At 42.7% G+C, this 24,906-nt stretch overlaps 1 protein-coding gene across 6 annotated transcripts; it reads left to right on the top strand.

The window, feature by feature from the left end:
* On the top strand, positions 1 to 13,770 carry cdca2 (cell division cycle associated 2). 6 transcript variants are annotated; one of them, XM_034871299.1, is made up of 15 exons: positions 1 to 310; positions 780 to 966; positions 1,336 to 1,475; positions 3,450 to 3,615; positions 4,012 to 4,166; positions 5,692 to 5,838; positions 6,484 to 6,598; positions 8,004 to 8,335; positions 8,707 to 8,758; positions 8,846 to 8,920; positions 9,854 to 9,987; positions 10,166 to 10,228; positions 10,470 to 10,538; positions 11,645 to 11,810; positions 11,995 to 13,770. In XM_034871299.1, exons 1-15 carry the CDS (start codon positions 302 to 304, stop codon positions 12,942 to 12,944), a joined length of 2,760 nt encoding a protein of 919 aa, XP_034727190.1. In that variant the 5' UTR covers positions 1 to 301; the 3' UTR covers positions 12,945 to 13,770. The 6 variants fall into 6 exon arrangements, with proteins under 6 accessions (XP_034727190.1, XP_034727191.1, XP_034727187.1 ...); XM_034871296.1 differs by having other exon boundaries at positions 2 to 310; positions 10,467 to 10,538; XM_034871298.1 differs by having other exon boundaries at positions 2 to 310; positions 10,163 to 10,228.
* Positions 13,771 to 24,906: the final 11,136 nt, after the last annotated feature.

Raw genomic sequence — 24,906 nt, 5'->3', positions numbered from 1 at the left:
TAACAATGGCCGTTGTTTTACCCATATTTAACATTTGTAAACAAGACTACATAATACCCAGCGTGTTTTTTAAGTTGTAACAGTGTTGTTTCACAAGTAGGCAATACGTTTTCGCGGAGGGATCCACATGCAGCCGCTGGGTCTGGCGTGGAGCTTAATTTGAATCGCTCTCTGGCTGCTTCTATTTCTCGTTTGTATTTTCATGTATTTAAGCCCTTAATGCCTTTTTACGACACAGTAGTCTATACATGTTTTTATATCTGTTTTAACGGTAGAGACCCCTTTTATTTGCTTTAGCTAAATGTATACGGTAAGTTAATTGTCACTCCATTATAGTCATTCAACTATATTTAGCACTAACGATAACGTTAACGTTACTGTTGCTATTGCTAGCAAGCTAACATTAACGTCCCATGTGAACAGTTCATGATGCCAAACTGACGTTGACTTAAACAACAATTAGCGTTTGCTGTTCATTGTTTTAGTTAGCTAGTTAGCTAGTTGGCGATACCAACTTTAACGTTGCGTCCCTGGGAGAAGTGTTCAGTAGCTAGCTAGCTGTACTGCTGTGTAACGTGACTGTCCGCTGTGTTCATGTAAAATCCTCTCATGGCCTACCAGCACCGGCCTGATCGGAATACATATTAGGAATAACGGTACAGCTGACTTTTTGTCGTCCATCTTAAGTTTTTTTGTAGTGACGTCTGTGTTGACACTTCTAAGATGTATGTATGTATGTATGTATGTATGTATAAATGTGTAATATCTTGTCATTGCAGATGGCTACCGTGGAGATGAACACTGCTAGCACTGAGGGAGATCAGAAGGAGAACGCGTCCCCCTCAGAAGAGGACTCCCCTCCTGTTTTCATTGACCCCTCAGACCCCCTGAAGTTCTCCGAGCTCACACCTTGTCAGTTTGGCATCTCTGTCCAGAGTTTTATTCCAGTTTCAGTCAACAGCAAAGGTGAGAGGACTGCGAGAGACAGCGTTTACTATGTGTTCAATCGGCTGTGCCTCCCCCCCCCCACTGTTTGAGACTGAGAAATGCAATATATATATATATATATATATATATATATATATATATATATATATATATATATATATATATATATATATACACACACACACGCACACACGCTGTAGGGTTTTGCCATAATCTGTAATAATAAACTTCAACCATTGTAAAAAAACAAACATGCTTAATAAATGTGACCAAAGCATTATTAGAGTCACAATTAAGCACCATTGATGCATAAAATTAGTGGCAAAAAATAGATTGAAATTATGACACCAATTAAACGAAGTGGCATTCTTCCCCCTCTTGCTCTAGATAAGTCTCGTCTAGCACAAATAAAAAAGGCAAGGCGGAGGTCCAGCGTTGGTGTCCGGGGCTCCCCAGAGACAAACTCCCTCATTCGCTTCGTGGCACAACAGAGGATGAAGACTCCACCAACCTTTAAAACTCCAGAGGTAAGATCCTTTCTCGGGATACAGTAAAGTACATCTTGCACCCCTGTCACATCGTACTGGAGTGGTGGTTGTTCTTTATTTGATGCATGCAACGACTGCCATCACTGCCACGACTACAACTAGTTGTACACACATGGAAGTGTTGTACATCTACAGTACATATTCACACACGTGCACTATGATACAGAAATTTCTGTCAACAGAACTTGCACTGGTCAATATACTCCAGCATAAAAGTAGATTACAGATTTGAGATCACATTAGAACCCCTGTAGGGTTGTGTTGCTATTGGGCTGAAATTGTTTTGCCGCAGAGAGATATATAAACTCCTAGTTAAGTACTCAAATCCTCTTCTGTGGTAGTTCCAGCTACAGTCAGGTCATCCCTGGGCCCAAATTACATCATATGCTTATTTGCATATTAATTAGTTAACTTTAGGATAGGGCTGAAAATTAGTGTTGCTGCACTGATAGCAACAATGTCAGCTGACTACGGGAATGGAAAGTGTTGTACCTGTTAATGTTGTGAGCATGATCCTATCCAAACAGATTATGCTGGAACACTACTGTAGGAAACATTGTGCCAAAATAGGAACGGTAACATCGCTGTCAACGGCTTATGTGCCAATGTTAGCTACCGACCGTTACCTTGAAACCATCCAGCAAATAGACGGTACCGTAGGGAGGTTACCCGGGAGGGGGGGATGGGGCGACTTTTGTGGCTGTTTGTCACTTTGACTAAGATTGGTGGACTGGTAGTACTCACGATGTTGTTTACTTGGTTGCCATGACTTGCGAGTGATGATGTCCTGTCACGGTTCCAGTTGCTCAGGGAGACCGAGAGGCTGACGGGTCGCTTGAGTTCAGTAGAGCAGACGGCTCTGCTGAATCGTGTAATTACGACTTCATGACTTTGCATAAACGGCTGAACGAGCGGCCAGCATGGTGAACATACAGCAAACCGTGTTGTTCCTCTACCCTATACCATGGCGGCAGAGATTTTACCGTGGTGGGCCGCCATCAACGTAGAGGAAACCCTGTGCTGACTCACTCTTACTGCAGAGACGATGTAGTTTCGCTTCTTCTCCACCGCAGAGAGGACAGAGAAGCGTGTGCTTACACACCTCAGGTACCAAGATTTGGCACCGATTGATTTAATGGGAGTCGGAACTGACAATGTAACTCGGTCAGCACCCTAAGAGACAGAGTTCAGGACCCAACCCAATTGTTTACATCAGTATATATTCTTAGTAGAGAAACACAATGCTTTTATACTATGCATATGAATTAAGCTAAATTCTATATGACAATAAAAAATGGGATTACATTTTTTAAATACACAACTTCCATAAGATGTGTATCCTGCTCACTCATTGCTTACTATTAAGATAGCATGTTTCTGACCAATGAAGGACAGGAGGTGGGCACTAAAAAAGCTTTAGCCAATGCCACGAGTCTGCTCACAAGCACAAATGGCTTGTGCTAAGAATGTAAATTAAAGCTATGTATTTACACTTTATGTTGGCATAATTGTGCATGTTTGAAATGCAATAAGCAAATAATAGACAGCAGAGAATTGTGTTATGCTGCAGAAGTGGTTTAAGAAGTTTCTATGGACTTCTGGCACATTTTTTCGACAGGTAAGCTACCAATTCTTAGGTCTGCAGGTGGTGAGTTTGATACTAGAAGGATCCGTTTGGGGTCCGATTTGGCAGAAGGAAAGTGTTCTTTCACTCTGGTTCTGAATAGTAACAACACCGTTCTGAAGCATGAGACTTAACTGTTTGTCGGATAATGCATAGCTCAATAAACCTGTAAAAGTAATATTCCTGGATATTGTGTGTGTGTGTGGGTGGAAAGAGTGTGATTGATGTGCTGCCTCTCAGTAATATCACTTCTGTAATTCCAGAAGTCTATGACCTGTCAAACTGCATCACTGAGCAGATATGTTTGTTTTTGCTGTCTCAACTCTCAGCTTGTCAGAAGTAGCCCCTTCCTTCCCCGGGTCAGCTCCACGCTGAGGCAGAAGATGGCCTCCTTCCAGAGCCTGATGGATGTGGAAGAGAGTGAGGTCTGTGATCCGATGCCAAAGCAGGACAGCAACACTGGAGGATGCATCAAGACAAGAGATTATCTGTCTGGTGAGGCTGCCTCATTGCCACAGGATTAATAGTTTCATTCCTCATCAAGGGTCTGTGCCAGTAGGATTTCTTTATGATGTCTGGAGGCGCTGGATTAATGCATAGCACAGTGTAAGCCTGACTCTGACAACATCTTACAGCAGTCATTCCTTCTGAGCTAGGTCTGCTTCTTAAATGGCCCAGTTTCTGAGATGTTTGTAGCTGGAGTGAGACTTTATCTCGATTCCTTTTGAGCAAGTTGTTTTTCAAGCTTTTTTTTTTTTTTTCATGATTTTTATGTTTATTTGATATGGGATTTTTATCTTCTTCTTTTTTAACCGAGGTGCCTCAAAGTCCCATTTGTTTTTGTATGGTTATATAACTCGTCATTTTGTTGTTGTTTTTTTGTCCTCTCAGATGGAAACGGCCATAATGGAGGGAAGGAGAACTACCCACCAATGACGACGCCCGTACCCTGTAAGAGGAGGCGCCTGGGCCCCCGGGAAGGGTGTGAGGTTGAGATTAGAGAGGGCAGCACTCCTATCTCCAACTTCCGTCTGACGGAGCAGGAGGTACACTCGCTCTGACCGTGTACTTACTTGACTCCTTTCAATAATTTAACTAAAAGGTTTTCCCTCTCCGTACTTGGCTTCCATTGAATTTGCTGATTATTTTTAACTCCTATATGCACGGTAGATCTCTGTGCACCACAGGGCCTTTAAATGCAAACATCCAAAAAGAGAAAAACAAAAACTCTCAAGCAAACCAAGTTTGATTTTAGTGTTGGGTGAGGTTTTATTTATTTTTCAATTCATCTTTTTGTCTTAGTTTTTTTAGTTTTTTTTTTTGCTCTGAGCTTCTACTTGTTATCTGTAAGGTGCGATATCATATTTTAAGTTATCTGCATCATTCTATGCACAAAAACATTAGTTTGGTAAGTCTGCATTTTGTCTATCCATGGTAGTAGTGTTCTTGCTGTTGTAATCAGGATGGGAAATTCCCTTTTTTGCCCACCAGCAACAGTGGCTGGTAGACAAGGTGGGAAATTAGAACCAACCACCATCCAATGGCATTTAGTGACGACGCGTAGGTTCAACAGTAGGTCCAGTGCATGGACTGGTCGTCTGGAAGGTAGGCTAACTATTCCCTCGTTTGCCCTTCGTCATCAATGCGCCACTTGTTTGAAAAATACCTTCTTTTTTCTTTACTTTGCCCTTAACAGCTACCGCTGACTCCGCGGGATATGTCGATACATTTTTATTTTCTTTTTTTTTTTACCAATAATTTACCTCGGCTCAAATACATGTTGTCACGGAGTAGCGCTGGAAACCATTAGAGAAAAGTCTGGAGTTGACGGAAATATGCGTGGTTTCATTTCTCATAAGTTCTTCACAATAAAAGCTGTCTGTTATTTTGGAATTTGAATTTTTTTATTATGAAGCAGCACAATCCGGAAATGTTGAGGATTCAATAGCATTAACAAAAGCTTGGACAAAATGTGTCCAATTCGTTATAAGGAATGTTTTACAATCCACCCTCCAATGAGGCTGGTGTACAAGGAACAGTCACCCGCCACTTTGACAAAGTACCAGCGTTGGCTGGTGGTGGGTGCTAATTTCCTACCCTGGTTGGAATGCTGTGCAGCAGAATGAAACCGTGGGAGTTCCTTAATCATATCCACTAGGGCTAGGACAATATGCTTTTGTCCTTATTTGATTCTTTCAAGATTCACGGGTACCAATTCAATTTGTGCTTGTTGTTTTCATTTATTGCAATTCTAGAAGTATTGCAATTTCATTATAATGAGTATTGTGGTTTCTCTTCCTTCTTTAACCAAAACTAAAGTTGAATAATACACTTCCAGAGACAATATATCATGAGACGTTTCTAATCAATATGCACATCACATGTCAGCCAGTCAGTTAATCTGACATTAATTTAATTTTGTAAAGAAGTACAGACCATGGATTTTCTGCTTTTCTGCTTTCCATCTGTTTTGCTGGAAACGGATGTGATGCGGTCGCCGTCAGCAGTACCGTATAAGATACGAAGATTTATGGGGTGAATCATTGGTTAAAAAAAAAATCCCATCCACAGGAGGAAAAAGAACCAGTGACAAATGTTGTGACACAAGGACCACTGCCATCCACTGAGACCAGGGAGGAGACCAAAGCTGTGCTCATATCCCCAACCCTTCACACACTTCTTGAGCTCCAAGGCTGTTCCCCTGCTGAGAACCAACAGGTTAGGTCTTATTCCAGACTGCAATGCACAAAAAGGTTAGGAAGGAATAATGTGATCATGCCATTTGAGTAGCAGGACATCCATACCATTTTCCACATGGAAAAAAACACTTTCAAAAGCACAGCTGAAACCAGTAAAGAGATGATGTGTAATTGACAGCACAACCAGATTCAGTAATTCAAGCAGATCTCTTTTTAAAATAAAGTGATATTGAAAATGTTAACCAGCCAAGCATTCAATCTTCTAAACAAAAAGTGTAATGGCCACAGGCTCAGTATAGCACACTTCCGTTGCATCATGGTGCCAAGTAATAATCGTATGTTTTGCAACTTGAGCCACACAGAAGGGGATAACAAGGCAGACCTGTTGTCTAGCGCTGTCTTGCTTTAAAGTCCTCAACCTGTCTGGTCATGCAGGCAACAAGAGTGAAAGCACCATTTTTAGAAATGTTACTATGACAGTTTTGAGTACCCTCTGTAGTTTGTAGTGTTCTTTTCTCTCCTATATTCATGTTCTTACTTTCACCTCACAGCCCCAGTCTTCTGATCTGCTTTTCTATGGCATTATCGAAGCTGTATTTGTGGTGTTGAGCTACTGCTGCTTTTTGAACTACAGTCATGGAGCTCATGTGTTCTCTCTCAACAGGACAGTCTTTTTGAACTCCAAAGCCTCGGCCCACCACCACCCGGTGATGCCCCAGGATCATCATCCCCCTTTCACATCCCCTCTGTCCCCTCTTTGCTGGAGATGAAGCCCACAGGTAAACAAACAGCTCTAATGGCCATGCAAGAGGAACTGGCCTTTTATCTTGGTTCAGCCCGGCCTTTGAGGCTTAGTACATTTATTGTGTGTTCCATTTGTGCTCAGATTTTCTGAGGTCAAAGTCGAAATAAACACACCTTAGAATTGATATCCCGATTCTCTAACAAAAAATGTTTTCTCACGACGTGTAATGTTTATTGCACACATGAAACATGACAAAACAAACTGGTAGTACCAAACCACCTGTAGCTGTAGCACCTACAGCACAAGGCGCATCACCACGCGCCTGTAGACAGAGGCTTCAATGAAGAGAAGGGAGAGCATCGCAGCGCTTGGTAGCGCCTCAACACCGATTGTATTCAGTCTGGTTAAAACTCACAGAAGAAAGATGTAGCAGTTGGGATGCAGTTGGCTTGTAAAATTAAATGAGAATTAAATTCATAAGAAAAAAAATCATTTTTTTGAAAATTAAATCATGAACAGGATGAATCAAGGTTACGATTTTATAACAATTAAAAGTGCAGGCCTACCCCTGACCTTGGGTTTCCGAGCTCGGAACTCGGGCAACCACAGAGCTAAAAATCCAACATGGCTGCTCAGTGCATCAACAGTTGTGAAAGCTGTAATAACATACAGTTATAAGCACTTCTGTGTTATAGATTATCTGTGGACAATCTCGTAACGCTGTTTGTATGCACAAAAACAATATAAACTGGTATTGCACACAGTGGCTAGCCTAGCTAGAGCTAATGAAAACAATGAAGTCCGACTTGTAAATGGAATATTTGGTCATTCCCAGCTTTGGCTTCCGACTTCCAAGATAAATGGAACAGGCTTGATGCAGTGTATCCAGGTTGCGTTCCAAGAGAGAGGAAGTTCATGATAATAAACAGCTTTTGAATTTTCTGTGTTGGAGAACACCATGTGTATTTATAGTTATAGTGTGCTTCCTTAGTTACAAGGAGAGTGTTAAGGGTTCTCAGTGCCAGTGTTGGTATCAAATAGACAATCAATCAACAATGTGCAACAGTTGTGCAGCATAGGGATCAACCGCCATCACTCACAAGACCTGTACTTATATTAGCAAATTCACTTGTCCCAATATTGATACCACAGACATGACTTAGTGACCTCATTTTTTTAAGTTGAGAGGAACTTACACAATATTGACAAAATTCGAAATACGATAAAACCTTTATTCCGTGTTGATTATACCTGCAAGTACCCTGCACCATAAATAAATTGGTTATCGGTCTGTAAGAAAGACGATTATAGAGTATAGAGAGAATGAAAAGCCAAGAGTTTGTAGTAAAGGTGCTTTACTTTCTGCCTCGTACATTGTGTAATGGGAGCAACGCAAGGTAAATGGCTTATTTGTGCATTTAAGGTTACTGTCTTTGCAGGAGAGGATGACTCAACCGGGACGTCCACTGTTAAGAAAACAAAAAAGAGGGTGCACTTTGGAGGTCCGCTCTCTCCTGAGTTCTTTGATAAGAACCTACCCCCCAGCACACCGCTACAGAAGGGGGGCACCCCGGGCCGGGCACCCACACCAGGTGGGAGCTTACAGCTGCGCTCACTGCTGAAGACGCCGCAGAGGAGTGAATCCCAAACGCCACAAGCTCAGCCAGATCCCAGCAGCCCCTCTGGGTTTGGTGCCTCACCTACACTTGCAATGCCTCGCAACCGCAGGATGGCGTCTGTGGGAGAGGACGTCGTAGAGAAGGATGGAAAGGTAGACAAGATGCCAGGATAGTTTTAAGATTGGTAATATTTCTGTAGTGCTAGAATGGTGTATACTCTTCTATACATGTTAAAACGTTAAAAGTTTAGATTGAAATACTCTCAGCTTTCTACAAAAATATTCACAAGCATCTAGGGCTGCTTTTTTTTATCAGTACTGACACATTTGGAATTGTTGACAGTTTAAGAGTCTGTTTTTTTTCTCTATATTACAGTAACTGGATAAAGGTCTGAAAAGATAACTTGTGATTTATGTTTGTTTATTACTTGCAAGAACCAGAATATGCCCCACTATCTGTTCTGGATTGTACATGATACAGTCAGCATTGAACAACATTGTTTTTCTTTATTTTCTTGTCCTAGATTGTTTTCCCTTCAATGGAGGAGATTGACTCTGCGGACACAAGAGATACAGGTTTGTTATTACACTTTATTTATTTGCAATTCTGCAGTCAGACTCTGTTTAAATGATAAAAATCCTTTTTAATTTTTAAATTTTCAGGATATGCGTGGGATCCTCAGCCGTTGAATTTGAACACTGCTTTCAATGAGGAGTCTCTTTCACAGATTCTGACAGGTGAACTGCCGTCAGTGTGTCTGTGTCTGTGTGTGTCTGTCGGCCGGTCTGTCACGGCTCAAGTTTATCATTGAAATCAAGCCAATTGCCCGTCCAGTATAGAAAAATGTAAATACCAGGGACATTTTAAATCAATATTTGCAAATCAAAGACAGTACAGACCCTTTTGATATTCAAATTCAGCTGTATCAAAGTCATACAGCTGACAGTCTCAACTAGAGATCGACCGAAATGGATTTTTTTAGTGCCGATACCAATTTCCTTTACATCAGCCTTAGGGCTACTGATTTTCTTGAGCCGATATTTGAGGCCGGTACTGCTTTTGCTCCCTCAATTAACATAATACAAATGTAAAGCCTGCCGACTGCTCTGCCATTTCTTTAAAAATAATAACCAAATTCCCAGATCAGTGTCACTTCTGCAATCATCTTACATTCATATCACCCACATGATGTGTGCAATACACATCATGTGGATGGGTGCACTGCATATATTAACTGCAAGGGTAAAAGGCTTTCATCACCATCTAACACAGCCTTGAGGATGCGCTGCTTGCTGACATATTGTGAGACAGGTATAATCAGGCCAAAATGTCAATTGTCAAAGCATTTAAATAATTTAAGTAAAAACAATAAACCTGAAAAGTAGCCATTTAAATAAAGTGCTTGATTTGTAATTTAAGACTGCCATGTTGCTAGTGTCTGGGGGAGGGCGCAGGGCACGGTCTGCACGTGACCTGCAGCATCTCCAGCTACAAAGAGCGGCCTGTGGACGCCCGTCTGGAAATAATGTCGGGGGAAACTATCGGCGAACACAGCAGCCGCGTATCAACCGATACATGAACAAACACAATGATCGGCCGGCTGATAAAATCAGTCTATTACTAGTCTCAACAGGTGTCATTTTAGCTGAAATGCTGTCAATTTCCCTCAGAGTCTGAGACTAAACCCAGCACAACCTACCAGACGGATGCCCTGGACGAGCCTACGTCCTTGCCAGAGAAGGAGAAGCAACATGGAGCTGGTGTGGAAGCTCCGGCCCAATCTAGAAACCAAAGGAAGAAAAAGGTCTGCTAGCAGTACAGCGCTGGTTTTTATTTATTTCATTTTTTTGAATCTAGTTTCTTGGATAGGTCATTGGGAGTTCACAAGATATAGGACCTGATTATTACCGTCGTCTGCACCTTTCCGCACTGCTATCATTCCATGTCTAACACTGAAAATGTCTAAATCTCTTCCACAGCAGCCAGGACCAGCGCGTGCATGTGGTGGTGAGGCTCCAGCTCACTGCAGCACTCTAAAGAGAAAGGTCTGCTATTACAACAAACTGCTTTCAGCTTGAGCTCACTTGTAGAAATCTCCCTTTTACCAGACGAGACATCATTTTAATAATTTAGGCGCCGTAACATGCTCCGATCTAATCTACTGTTTAATTCCTCTGCATCTGAACCGAACCACGTCCGAGGATATCCACTTTAAGTGTTTGAGAGTGTGTGGCAGAGAGACAGTGTATAAAATGTATCCTAATGCCAACACTGGTCCCCCAGCAGCCAGAGGAGAGCGAACCTGTGAAGAGGTCGACACGCTCGGCTGCCAAGTCGGCCTCTGGGAAGATGAAGGTGAGTCGGAAGAGTTTGCCTGTTTGATTTCTCTTCACACTGCTCCACTATTGGCTCTGTCTGTCTGGGAGGCGGTCATGGAGCTGATAGCTGCACAGTCTAACTACAACTTAGTTTGCCTGAGTTGGGGAAAGAACTGTATGTGTGTATGTATGTTTATATGCCCACTCAAAGCTGTTTTACAAAATAAAAATTAAACCTATTTAGGCCTACCGTAACGAGGAACAGAGGAATAAGATGAGGCTTTGGGTACACACACAATCTATTTATTGGTTTTAACATTTTCATGGTATGTGTTGAAATAATAAAATATAGAATATCACCAGACGTGTCCTTTTTAAGCAAAATAACAAAATAAGTAAATCGGATAAACCAGACAAGTACAACAAATGAAGAGCCATAAGAGCTGTGCTTCTCACTAACTACACACGTCGCTGTGGATGGAAGTTTAGGGCTGCAACTTACAATCATTTTTCTTGTTGATTAATTGATTAATTGTGTAGTCTATAAAATGTCAATCTGTGTTTTCCAAAGCCCAAGATGGCATCCTCAAATGACTTGTTTAGTCCACAACTGGTATATATTAAGTTTGCTGAAATGAAGGAGTGAAGAAAACTAGAACATGTTCATATTTAGCAAGCTGGAATCAGAGAATTTGTTATTTTTCATTAAATAAAGACTCAAATGGTGAAAGGTGTAAACCGAGCCCTGGGTGTCCTGCTCTGCCTTTGAGAAAGTGAAAGCTCAGATGGGCCGATCTGGAATCTAATCCTTATGAGGTCATAAGGGGCAAGGTTACCTCCCCTTTCTCTGCTTTGCCCGCCCAGAGAATTTGGGCCCCCCATAAAAGAGAGACATCATGGCTTTCAAACGAGTAGAGTATTTTGCGATAACTATTTTAATTTTGTATTTTTCGTGTTTACAAGACTTTACTTTTACAGTTGAAGATTTGTCCAGATCATATCTATTATTATTATTATAATTATTGTTACTATTAATAATAATAATAATTCAGTAATCCCCAGCATCTATCATAACTTTCTGACCTTACTAGTTTCCATTGGCAATGACATGTCGGTCCAAACCTTTCTAATTTCTTTCAACAGATGACCTCCACAGCAGCCCAGCGGTGGAGCAGGAGCGTGGACCGCACACTGTACGGCTCTCGGGCATTTGCCTCCAAGAACCCCAACCTGAGTCCCATCACTGAGACGTTGTCCCTCATCAGCCAGTCTCCAGCAACACTGCACACTCCCTCTACGAGCTGCACAGGTAAAACATGCAGGCAATAACTTCCGCTTATAGGAACTGTTATAGGATGCTGTTGGGCGGGGGGGATGCACAACCTTTCAAAATCTATCATCCCTAAATTTGTTTTGGATTCCTGAAAAGTTTGGAGGGCAGCATTTATTGTTACAAAGGAATTTCCCTGATTTTTCCTCATTTCTTCCAACAGCCCCAAATCATGAGACCCACTTGAACCCTGAGATGGCTGACGGCATCCAAGCGATAGGTAACATTACTGTGACTAATGCATTGGAAGACCCTTCAGAAGATTCCGTCACATCTCCCAACTCCATTAAAGAAAGCCCCACGGGGGAGGGCAGGAGGCCGGCAGGGCCAAGGCCGAGAGGGAGAGCACTACAGAAAAGGAAGGTCAGTGTTGCTGATGATATTCTGTTCTGTGAGGAGACTGTGGACCAGACTGGAGTAAAGACAGAGGGGTCCTGTGAAGACCAAACTACTACAAACCCTCAGGCATCAAGGGAAACTCCTCTGAACCCCGCTGGACCTGAAGGAGAAGTCAACACTCAAAGTATTACCCAGACCTCTGCTGATACAAACTGCACAGACTCCGATGGGAAAGTAGAATGCCATGGCACTCTGGACGCACCTTCTTTGGACTGCCCACCTTTGGCTTTCACTTTGAGTCTGCTAGCAGAGCCGGCACAGAGAAAGACCAAGCGGGGCAGGAGGAGCTCTGTAAACAGCTCAGTGCTACAGGAGCAGGGGCAACAGGCAGAGGAGCACCCAACTAACCATGGAGTGAAGGAGAAGGGACACCCAGATCAAGCAGCTAGCCAGCAGGAAAACATCAGGCCAAGCTGTGATAGCCAGGAGGTGGGGGGGGTAGCCGGTTTTGATCTCGCCCCTTGGCAGGCTGACTTTAATTTTGAGGATGTGTTCCGACCTGTCGCCACTAGAGGGCAGCGCTCGGTACGCCGCAGCCTGAGGAACAAGTGCAATGCAGAGCAAAGCAGCAACAGTGGGGGTCTCGCCTGGCTGCCTTGGACCTCCCCCGAGTCCAGCTTAGAGGCACGCAGGAAGACCCGTGGCCGGCGGCTCATTGTGGCTCCACCTATCCAACTTCCACTTCCCGAGGAGACACAAGACAGCGCTTCATGAGACTGTAACCTGACTACCGAAGGTTAATGAACCGAGGTTAAATGGGATAACTAATGCATTCATCACACCTTCATACATGCCTGCTCTGTTTCCTTAATATTAAAAACAATGTTTTCCCAAAGAACAGGCTGATTTTTTTTATTTTTTATTTTTTTATATAAACTAAAATTGATACCTTTGGTCTCTGAATTATTAGAGCAGACCAGTAATTTGTAGCCGGTTTCCCCTCCGCTAACCAAGCCGGTCAATACACTGTGAGCCCAATCATCTCTGCGGACCACCACCCAATCAATATCCAACCACTCAGCTGGTAATCACCGTGCATCTTCAGACTCGCTCTCCAAAGTCATTGGATCAAGCATCTCCAAGTCAATATCTACTCTTTGTGCATAGAAGATGGCCCTGCTGCATTCCCCGTCCGTCAAGCAAGGCTGGGCAGGAGGAGGGGGTAACAATAATGGAATAGTAATGGATGGAGAAGACGTGCCTAACACAAATAAAATGTAATTTATAGGCTCCAACTGTTCTCTTGATTTGTGGTTGCTACCTTGTTTTTCTTTTTTATTCCCCCACTGATCCCAACTGTTGACATTAAGGAAAACGTCCAGAAGAGGTCCCTGGCTCATTGCATTATCTGAGCTTTTAATGGATGGTTTTAATTATATACTGTCAATGCTTGATAGTAATAGCAAGTCCGATTAAATTTGTCTTAAATATTCCACCAAATTAGAAATAAGTGTGTGTTCTTAATCAGTTCTCTGGAATGTCTAAATGTACCTTGCTAGACTCTGATTGTGATTAAATGCTTTGGTTGCAAGTAAAGACACCTCGTTAGATCAAATTGTGTTTATTTAAACCAGTGATTTAGACTCATTGGAAAGGAATTCGCCCAGATGATAAAGCAGTCAATATCTCCCCAAATGTGATTATCCAGCTGTGTGGTCAGTTCAGATCACGTACAGCAGCTTTCCTTTCACATCACCGTGAATGCATCGCTACATTAATGACCATTCTGATCTACATTTTACACACAGCCAATGTGTGGAAGTTAATTGACCTCTGACCTCAGATTCCAGCAGTCAGAGATTGAAATCAGGTCCTCTTTACTGGCTCCATCCGTCTGTCAGAGAGTAACAAATTGAGTTTCAAATTCAGTTTGCATAGGAAAATTGGCTCCTAGAATGATGCATGGCTGTAATCTATCCACCACTGGGTAATTGACTCGCTCCTTTTACATCAGAGTCACTCGGCTGAAGGACACCAGAGGTTTCTGGCTCCCAGTGTGTGCCAAGGTCTCGTCTCTAGTCCCACTGGAAGGCGGATGCAGACTGACGTGGCTCTGGATTGACCCCGTGGTGCTACTGTGCCATCTGGTGGAGGACCTGAGGAGTTGACGTTGCCAGGTATTCATCATCAACTTGAACAACTATTAGGAGATGAAAGAAGTCACAGGAACGGTTGTCGGGGTAGCAAATCATTTACTTAATGCATGTTAATTTGTCTGAGAGGGGCTTTTGATTGGTGCTGCTGCTGAACCAGAATCACTTCAAGGCTTTTATTTCCCCTTTAGTTTTTTTCATAGCGTCATGTACCTATTTCGTGGCTTTTCTTCTGTCTGATTATAAAGTGTGTGTGTGTGTGTGTGTGTGTGTGTGTGTGTGTGTGTGTGTGTGTGTGTGTGTGTGTGTGTGTGTGTGTGTGTGTGTGTGTGTGTGTGTGTGTGTGTGTGTGTGTGTGTGTGTGTGTGTGTGTGTGTGTGTGTGTGTGTGTGTGTGTGTGTGTGTGTGTGTGTGTGTGTGTGTGTGTGTGTGTGTGTGTGTGTGTGTGTGTGTGTGTGTGTGTGTGTGCGCGCGCGCGCACAGCCAAACTGCTGCAGCTCTATACGAGTGGGTGTGGGGGGTGTTTTCTGTGTCCAAGAGAGCGGGAGAGTGTGTGAATGGGTGAGGCTGAAACCCCTGTCCCTGGCAGACGGGTATAGTGAAGACGGCTTAACACAAGAACAATGGGGTCCTTTGACCAAAAGCGACGCCCCCAAGACATGTGGCCTCCTGTCACCGTGGCAACCCCCCATGGGACAGGGAGCGGGCTGACAGCTGGAGAGGAGGACTTACAAAAATGGAGTCCATTTCTTTCCACTGAAGCTCCCCTTGCTCTATATCTTCTCCCTGTTCTCCCTGTCGTGCCCTTATGAATGTGGGTTACATCTCATTTTACAGCTTTATGTGATTGACCTTATGGGCTCGACTCCACCTACCAACTCCTGCACACACACACACACACACACACACACACACACACACACACACACACACACAGAGTTTAAAGAGACAATAAATCAGGTCTTTATGAGCTCTTGTTGCAGTCAGTAATAAGAGAGCATTGAAGTCATTGACAAATATGGGGCTGAGCCACACAATTTTACATTCACTGTACCGATGATTTTACGCCTCATTTTAAAACGGATGAGCACTTTCTGTACAGACACAAAGACGCATAATCAGTTATTTGTACTTCCAGATTTAGAGACTTTTGTCTTTCAATTAGTTAATTAGTAGCTGAACGGAATTAAGTTGTCCCGCCGCCTCAGTCCCTTCTGTGAGCCCTGTATTATTGATGCTCAGAGGCACAGCTCTCCTACAGAGCTAAAGACAGCAGGAAGGAGGGCAACAAAACAAAAGGCAGGGCAACAGCAAGAGACCCTCCAGCTACTCTCAGTTTGGTCTTCTGTCCCAGTGTGTCTGCATGCTACAGCTGTGGCTGGCTCAGGCCTGATCTAACGGCTGCCTCTGCACGCAGCATGTGGGACCGCAAGATGTAAGAGGATTTGGTTTAAAAATGTGACAAGTCTTTGGGGAACAGGTCTGCGTTTCCTCAGTAGCCAATGCACACTGCACACTATTGCAATGCTGTTGCTTTAATGGAAGCATTTTAGCCATCAATCATTTTGTAGTGGTCAAGTGCTACTTTTTTTTTCCAAACTCTAGGTCGCTACTCTAGGACTCTAGGGCTAGGTCATGGAACGTTAGAGAGGTTTAACCTTGCTGCAAGACACTGGGCAAGTGTTCAATACGAGGTTTCAACCCTCATATACAAGCCAGGCTTGTTGATGTTGGCTTCATGGGCATTTTTTCAGTGGCCTACAGTACAGGACCGATAACAGATTTGTGAAGAGCTTTGAATTGCTTTTGAAAAGCTGTTATTGAAGAGATGTACTTGACAGTCGGAACATTAATACAGCAGCATACAAATATGTTCTATGAAAAGATATAGTGGAATAAGGGTGCCCTAAGCAGAGAATGAAGTGTGTGTGTGTGTGTGTGTGTGTGTGTGTGTGTGTGTTATAAGCATCTCGGTAGCCGGTCTGGCTGCAGATGCATGTTAGTACATGTGGTCATAAGAAAACATTTTTTCACATATTAGGCATTTGTTTAACCCCGATACCTTTATGGGCGGTCTCTGTCCTCCCTGCGCTCTCATACTGTGTATCTTCAGGACCAATTGGATATGTATCTGCCTAGTTTTTTATTTATTTTTAAATAAAAATGTAACTTTGTGTCATTTCCCCCTCAGTCTCTCTGACTGGACCAGCAAATCCATGGAGCAAAATTTAAATTACAGGGGAAATATTGCCATTCAATTGTTCGAACTCTACTCCAGCATATTATACTAGATTCAAGATTAGTAATGCTGTTTACGCAAAATTACTACTCTGCCTATGAGGTAGACAAATTTAAGTAGAACATCAGACCATTTTGGCCTCTTCTTGGCTCGCGGGAGTCAAATTGAGTTATTGGCAACACTTGATTAACAAAGACAGTTGAAGAACAATTAGATAAAAAAATAAAAATAGGATCTTTTTACGAAATGGTGTACAGATTTTTTGACTTTTGATCTCAAATGGCTTGAAAAATATTGCATATAGCTGCAATACATCAGAATAAAATCTACCCTGCCCTGCTTCGGATCCCCCCCTAGATTTGGGCTGAGCCCCACATATCTTCATCATCTGCCCCCCCCCTGCAGACCTCTGTGGCCTAGTCTGCAGGTTAGCAGCTCGAAGCTAAACTATTCACTACTATTAGCATAACACACCAAAAACTTGACCCAACTGTCAAGAAGCATTGTGGGATTTGACGTGGTAGAAGAATGCATATAATAATTTAACACATAGGGTTGTGGACTATGATTACATGTGATATATCTATGTTTACAGTTCACGTCTTTTCACCCTTAAAAACAAGACATTTTATAGGGCGACATTTGCTTGCATACTGGTACATATCTGGTTATTACAGTCCTCCAGAGTGTGTATTTTTTTATCAGGTTGATGCTTCTTTTTTTCTCCTTCAAAGTTTACATGAAGAAGGTCCTGCTGAGTTGAAAACTGCTCTCTCTGAATTCATGTTCATGTTCTCCACATTCCTGAGTCATGAATTCCCTCTGGGCATGGAAGTGAGCTGTCCCTTTCTGTCTGTGTGTTGTGTAACTGTGTGTGGTTGACTGGTGACCTGTCCAGCGTGTTTCATTCCCTTCTGCCTGTTGCATGCTGGGAAAGGTTCCAGGCCCACTCCCTTCCTGTAATTAGTAGTCCTAAGAATGGGGGAGAGAAGAAGAAACCCCAGTACACTGCAGGCCTAAATCCTCAGTGATGTCCAAATGTTGTCCTCCTGAGACATGGTGGCCCTGCGTGGAGGAGTTAACTGAGCCGACATCAGAAAAGGTCTGTTTTCTTGAATTAATCCCATTAAAAACAGGAATATTTTTATGTTGTATATTGTTTTACATTCCTCATATTATTTTTTTCAGTCAGGATTATGTGCCCTGCACAAAACCAGCTCTTGTTAAGGTTCCCAATGATTCTGAGACTTCAATCCAATTTTGTCTTGATGGAATTGTCATCCGATGTTCGACATCCTCATCAATCGCTTTTAATACTGTGTTGAGGACACTGTCCTGGTCTGGTTTTGCTCTCTGTGACAGATATGTCCCGTCTCCAGCTGGTCCACAACTCGGCTGCCGGACTTTGAACAGATTTGAAGAGAAAAGACCAAATCACTGCCATCCTTGCAACGCTACACCACCTGTTAAGTATAAGTACAGCTGGGTGACAAACAACATTTTTGATAAGGAGCCTCTCTTGTCTTAGATTCTCCGCAGTATGTACAACCTTATTGCAGGAATGAAAACCGTTGAAAAGATATGTAAAATATGATCCCTTCTTCTGATTGTGGAAGGAGAACTGTCTAAATGATCGTCCATGGCTCATAAAACCATTCACTGATCCTTCATTCCCTGGATGGAATCACCTGTATTAATAATGTTTTGTTGCTTATTCATTCAGGTTATTTTTGAATTGGTCACCATTCATGAAGATAGCGGCGATGGCAGAGTGTGGCAGCTCAGTAGTTTTCTCCTGTGATGTTGTAGTAAAAAACAGAAACCTTTTTGCGTTATGAATCTGCTATCAAGACAGACCTTTACACAGACTGTGGCACTGACTGACATGGGACGGGTTCAAATAATCCGAGCACAAATTGCGTGAAAATGCAACCGCAAGCAGTGTAATACTTACCGAGTACAATCTACCGAGTACAATCAAGGTACTTTGAATTTCTAACATCCATGCACACACTGGCAGCGTTTTGCAATACAAAGACCGTCATGGCTGAAGCATTGTTGTGTAACTATTTGCAGCTAACTCTGGGTGTTTTCTGTCTATCAATCTACTCACAGAAGCTCCTCTGAGAGCCGGGGCCGACCTGATCAGGATCTGCAGGGGCTGGATAACTCCTCTGTGAGCAATGGCCCAGGCTGACATGTCTCAGACATGACAAATGAGCAGGTGTTTGGGTCGTGTTAAGTAAATGGAGTCATTATTGACGACCTCGGAGCTCCCTGTGTGTTGCCAGCAACAGTGATGACTTCCAGGCCCCCGCTGCAGTAAAGGGGATTTTGTGATTCTGCAGGTCAGGGGAGGACCCGCAGCCTCGGGGGCCAGGCTGGAGTGTCTGCCATGGCGGGGTTAAGTTGAGTTGTTTGCTCTGGTGACCTCAAAGTGGGAAGTTCACTGTCTGGCACTGGAGCTGTGTGGCTGGCCGCCTCTGTGTGGACGGGCTCTGACTTGGTCCTGTCTCTGTCTCGATGGTTAGACCTGAAAGTTCCACACTTTTACTTTTAGAATTTATTTTTGTACGTAGAGAAATAAACAGTGTTCCCTCAGCCCTAAGCACTAAACCAAGATGAGCATTATTACTGCAGCAAAGATGTGGGGGACATTTAACAGAAATGAGGGAATACAGAGCCTAATCTAGGGGGAAATCCTTGGGTAAACATGGAGGAAAAAACATGAGGGAACATAGGGCTTAATATGATGGGGAGGATTCATATCTCAGGCTTAGCTTAAAAGGCAAGTGTGAAGGAGACAAAAAAATGGAGAAAGAAATATCAGAAATCAATAACCAGGCTAGCGGCTGTGTAAGGCAGTACTAGAGCGGTGGCAGTTTGCTGATTTGAGCTATTTGGTTCAGTTCAATTTGTGTTAACATCAGCGTACTAACATTCTCAGGATGACAATGTTAACATGCTGAAGTTTAGCAGGTACCATCTGTACCATATGTACCATATTTACCATATGTACCAAGTACATTCTCTGATGTACTTGGAAGAAGCCAGCGATAAATTCCATTGAGGTGGACAATAAAATGAATCAAATCAAATCTTAGTTTAGCGTTCTGCCATGCTAACATTTGCTACTTAGCGTTAAACACCAAAGTACAGCTGAGGATGATGAAAATGGCATTAGGTTGAATCAAAGATTGAAAACATTAGACAGACTTTTGACCTGATAATGGTGCTAGAGGAAAAGTGAAGAATCCACCAAAGTTGTTCCAAGTCACCCTTAGGGAGAAATAAATGTGTACACCACATTTAGTGCCAATATCTCCAACAGCTGTCTATACAGTTCACTTCAAACTATGAATGACAACCTCATGGTGGTGCTAGAGGAACAGTGAGGAGATCACCAAGGTCAGCAGGGTTCATCTTCTGGGAACCATGAAAGACGATACTAAATATTATGGCAATCCATCCGATAGTTGTTGAGATGTTTCCATCTGGACCAAGGCGGGGAACTGGCCGACTGGCTGCAGACTGACGTTAAAATCCTTAGAGCCGAGCCACGAGCATGGCGAAATATTCAAAGATAAAACATTTCAAATGGAAAGTTAAGTATAAAAACACCACTGGTGCTGCTGTACAAGTGGGGGAGTTGTACAACTTCAGTCTCAGTTATAATGCAAACTACACAAGGTGACAACCACCAACAACCACCAAAATGAAACAAAATCATGCATATATTCCCTTTATTTATTTATAAGCCAATAAAGTGATTGAACTGTGTCCCTCATATAAAAAGCCGGAAAACCAATTTGCTACGAGTTCACCCTCCACTACATTCCCGCCAGTAAAACCTGTACGTGGGAAACCTGGACGGATGAGACATGATATCATCATCCCTCTCAGCAGCAGCGTCTGTTGTCCTTCTCCATGTGAAAAACACAGCAAGCCCTCCGTCACTGTCACCTGGGCTAGACACGGGTATTCCACAGGACCGAAGGTATTTATCACTTTGAGTGTGATATGCATAAACATGTCACTTTGTTACACGTCTCTCAGGATTATCTGTAATTTACATTGCTATGATTACATAACATGCACCATCTGTTGCCTCGCAATAGAGCAGGGGGGAGACAAATGCACATGTCTCAACTAATTATTCAATTAGAGCCCATATTGGATGAATAACTGATTTACCACAGTTTACATAATAACAACACAGATCATTACTGTCTCTGTAATGCAATTTACCAGGACCATGGAGGGCTCATCATTCATGGGAATGTATACTTTTTTGCCCCCCCTGCCCTGCAGTAATCTGAAAGTGGTATCATTAATATGAATGACTGTGAACCGAGCGGCTTTTAATATATATTGCATGGCTCACATTGACAAAATCAAGGAATCACATCATTTGCATTCACTCGACCATTAACCAACATAACCTTTTGACATAAATCTCGCTTCTGACTCTCAACGGAATTGATTAAGAAGGTCTTCATGTTCTGTGTCTGGTGTGAGAAAAAAAGCTTGTTGTGTAAGTGAGTACTTGGTAAAAAAAAAGGTTGTGGTGGCCTGTGGTTGGGCGAGATGGAGGTGGAGGGGTGGGGGAGAAGCAGACAAAGCCTGCTGAGCTCCAGAGGTTAAGTCCCCCACCACCACCAGGCCCACAGGAATGTGTGAATGAGAGAGTCCTGAGGCTGCATTGTTGTCTGTGGTGCATCCTGCTCTGCAAACACCGCAAAGCTGCCGTACTCCAAGACTCTTCTGGGGCCCGGACTTAGGAAGGAGCCTGTAATGTGGGAGGTCTGCATATACAGCCAAACAAGGCATCAGGTTACATGGTTGCTGTGGTGCAGTTGTGAAGTCATAGATCAACGCTTTCACTCTTAAGAAATAGCTTTGATGCTGTTTAAGCAGGTAATACGCAACAAACCTCCAGTATTAATAAAAACTAAAAAGGCAAGCTCATGGCCATCAGTGTCTTTTAATCATCTTTGCACTTTGTATCAAACACAGTGTATCCATTGTGTGTACACTCCCTGTTTTCTTCCATACTGTCTTGACTTGCCTGGTTTCTTGGTGGGTGTGTGTGTGTGTGTGTGTGTGTGCGTGTGTGTGTTTTGTGCTGCTGGCAGTGCCTTGGGGTAGAACCAGAGGAAGACCGCCAGGCTGCCGTACACAGCGTTGGTCAATAATAAAGCAAAGCAATGTAAGATGTGATCAGGACTACTAAAAAGTAGGAAGAATGGAAGGCAGGAAGAGAGGAAAAGAAGTGAACCTGGAAAAATGAAATGAAATATGTCACATATTCAGCCATACCCTATACTTTAAGAAAAAGAAATGACAGTAGTGTAAAAATGACAATGTGGGGTTTGGCGGGGGGTTATGTGCGGGACATTTTTTTACATTTTGTTTGTGTACAGAGGAAACGAACGAGCTGTAACTATAATTAGTGAGCTGTAGAGGCGCTGGTAGGCGGGGTCTGTTACCTTTGGAGCTATGCCAGATGTTTTACTCTGTTTCCAGATTTTGTGTTAAGCTAAGCTAACTGGTAGTAGCTTCATATTTAGCACACAGACAAGAGTAGCATCAAAGTGAATGCGTGTATTTTCTGAAATGGGGAACTATTTCTTTAACAACTGTTTATGTCTAGATGATGTCCCACCCAGCCGGTTCCATGCTTACCTTTCATTGGGAGCTGTTGCGGCTGATAATTCAAGTCTTACTGTCATCAGTGACAAGTTACTGTAAAGGTCTGTTCTTGGTCCATTTCTATTTACATTATAAATAAGTAACATTATTCTTCCCAATAAGTAAATTCCACATTCTTTTTTTTGCAGATGATACAATTCTAAATGCCACTGGTCCCAACCGACCCAGGCTCTTGCTTATCTTCAGTCTGATGTCAGCTATCCCTTCTTAATCCTAGACAGGTAAGACCAAGCTGATGGTATCCTCCACATTAGGGGTGTCATTGGAGTTCATGGGCCACATACCTCTGATATGATCTCAAGTGGGCCAGACCAGTGAACCACTCCAGAAGGATCAGAAACAGAGTTTCTAGTCAGCTGGATGTTTTGAAGAAGAGCTCCAAGGCCATTGTCTGAAAAAACAGTTATGTTATGGACCAAGGAGAGAGGGGTAACATTCAGAGAAAAGGAAGAATTTCTAAGGTTAAAGTCGTGTATTTGTGGGAAAAGGACTTATTCTCTGAGATTTAAGCAGTAAATTTGGAATTGAAAATTCATTACTTCCCTGCAATTTTCACACTTTGCAGAGTCAACCATTAGGTCTGACTGGACCCTTTGGTGGGCCGGTTCTGGCCCACGGGCCGTATGTTTGACACCCCTGCTCTACATCCATCTGTGTCTCTGACTAATCTGCCATTACAGTTCTATATGGTGTCATATTACTCTTGCCAAATGTATAGCTCAAAATCACACTGGCATTGAAAATTGATTTTCAAAATTGGACCCAAACCTCTAACTTGGCTTTTATTATAGAATTGGGAAATAATACACTTTCTTCTTTTAGTTTTTTGCTATGCGTTAGAGGAGACTGACATCTCTCTCTTGTTGCTGGAGCAGGGCCGGCGCCAGACTGGCTCCTCTGCCGTGCCATTGGGGCGTTTGACCAATAGGTGGACTGCTAAAAAAAAATAGTCAGTTTTCAAGACTTCATAAGGAACTTCTCGTTTCTTCAACAACAACAAAACATATGCAACATAGCCCATGTGATAAATGTTTTTAAATTGAATTAAGCCAAAAACTATTCAACATAATATCTGTAAGTCTTAAACAAGGGACCACAACGCAATGACAAACCTGTCTGTCATGTGTAAAGGTAAAAGAAGCACCGGACCGCGTCAATGAGGCCAATTAATACCAACAATACATCCAAAATGGGACGATGATGTGATTAAGCATAATCAGACAGCTGTGCATTGGTAATAATGTTTTGGGTTGGAAATTAAATTGTTGACAATGTACATGTGTCTTGCTCTGCACTGTTTATAATGTTACAGATTAAATGTCTAACACAACCTCAGAAATGAAAGAATAACATCCACAGTGAAGCCACAACTAAAAGGACATTCACCCTTTACTCCCAACCGTGCACACACGGTGTAAAACCAACTGGTTATCATCTCAATCTTAGTGATTACGTTTCTATTGCAAACAAAAACAACTTGTAGACATAACACACAGTACATGAACACCAGACACCCCCCAGCCCACACTCACAAACACACATACACACGCAAACACACACACATATACACACAACCAAACACACATACACACGCAAACACACACACATATACACACACACAAACACACACACAAATACACACAACCAAACACACATACACACGCAAACACACACACATATACACACACACAAACACACATAGACACACACATACACACGCAAACACACACATATACACACACACACAAACACACGTATACATACACACGCAAACACACACACATATATACACACACAAAAGCGCCCACACACACACACACATAGACACAGACCCAAACAGCATACAACCCAAATGTGCTGTATTTTATATAGAGCTTTTCTAGTCTTAACAACTACTCAAAGCACTTTTACATGATACAGGAAGCATTCACACACTGTACACGGGGCCACCTGCTCATCAGGTACACACTCACACACATTCACACTCCGATGGCAAAGCATCGGGGGTAACTCGGGGTTCAGTGCCTTGCCCAATGACACTTTGACATGGGACTGGGATTGGGTTGCTAACAGAATAGCTGGTTACAGTTTTTCCAGTTGCTAACATACTAAAATGACATGCATAGCCCAATTATTTAAAGTGACACACAGAGAGAGAAACCTCCTCTCAGATCTCCTAAAGTCTTAACACACTTCTTCTTCACGCACATTTTGCAATTCAAAATGGCATTTATTAATTGCATGACCACGGTTCTCTGCACAAGACACAACAATCTGACATAAAGTGACACGTTTGCCATTTCAGATCACTGCCATCCAAAAAGCCCCTACCTGAGCTGATTGGCCAGGATGTGAGCCACCTGGCCAAACACCTCATTGGTTAACTGTTACCACTTCAATCAGGAAGTAAGCACCAGGAAAAGAGCACAAATGAGCACCAACAATACCCCATCAAGAACAACACAAGACCCCGCTGTGCAGAAAGAGGCTGCCTAATTATTTTTTGCCTCTTTTTTTCTATATTTTTTCTGCACATTTTATTCTGCACTTATCGTTATCTTTGTTCAGTCCAATGTAAATATATCTGCTGTGCATATGATGATTTAGTATTATGACAAAGCATACTAAAGAT

The sequence above is a fragment of the Etheostoma cragini genome, chromosome 5, assembly GCF_013103735.1.
Source record: "Etheostoma cragini isolate CJK2018 chromosome 5, CSU_Ecrag_1.0, whole genome shotgun sequence".
NCBI lineage: Eukaryota > Metazoa > Chordata > Actinopteri > Perciformes > Percidae > Etheostoma > Etheostoma cragini.
Note: the sequence above shows the minus strand (reverse complement) of the source record. Positions and strands in the feature narration are given on the sequence as shown.

Excerpts from the sequence above, each read along its gene's own strand:
- cdca2 (XM_034871295.1), top strand. Across the intron at positions 8,336-8,706 it reads TCGTAGAGAAGGATGGAAAG|ATTGTTTTCCCTTCAATGGA; the intron begins GTAGACAAGATG and ends TTCTTGTCCTAG. Across the intron at positions 10,229-10,466 it reads GCAGCACTCTAAAGAGAAAG|CAGCCAGAGGAGAGCGAACC; the intron begins GTCTGCTATTAC and ends CTGGTCCCCCAG.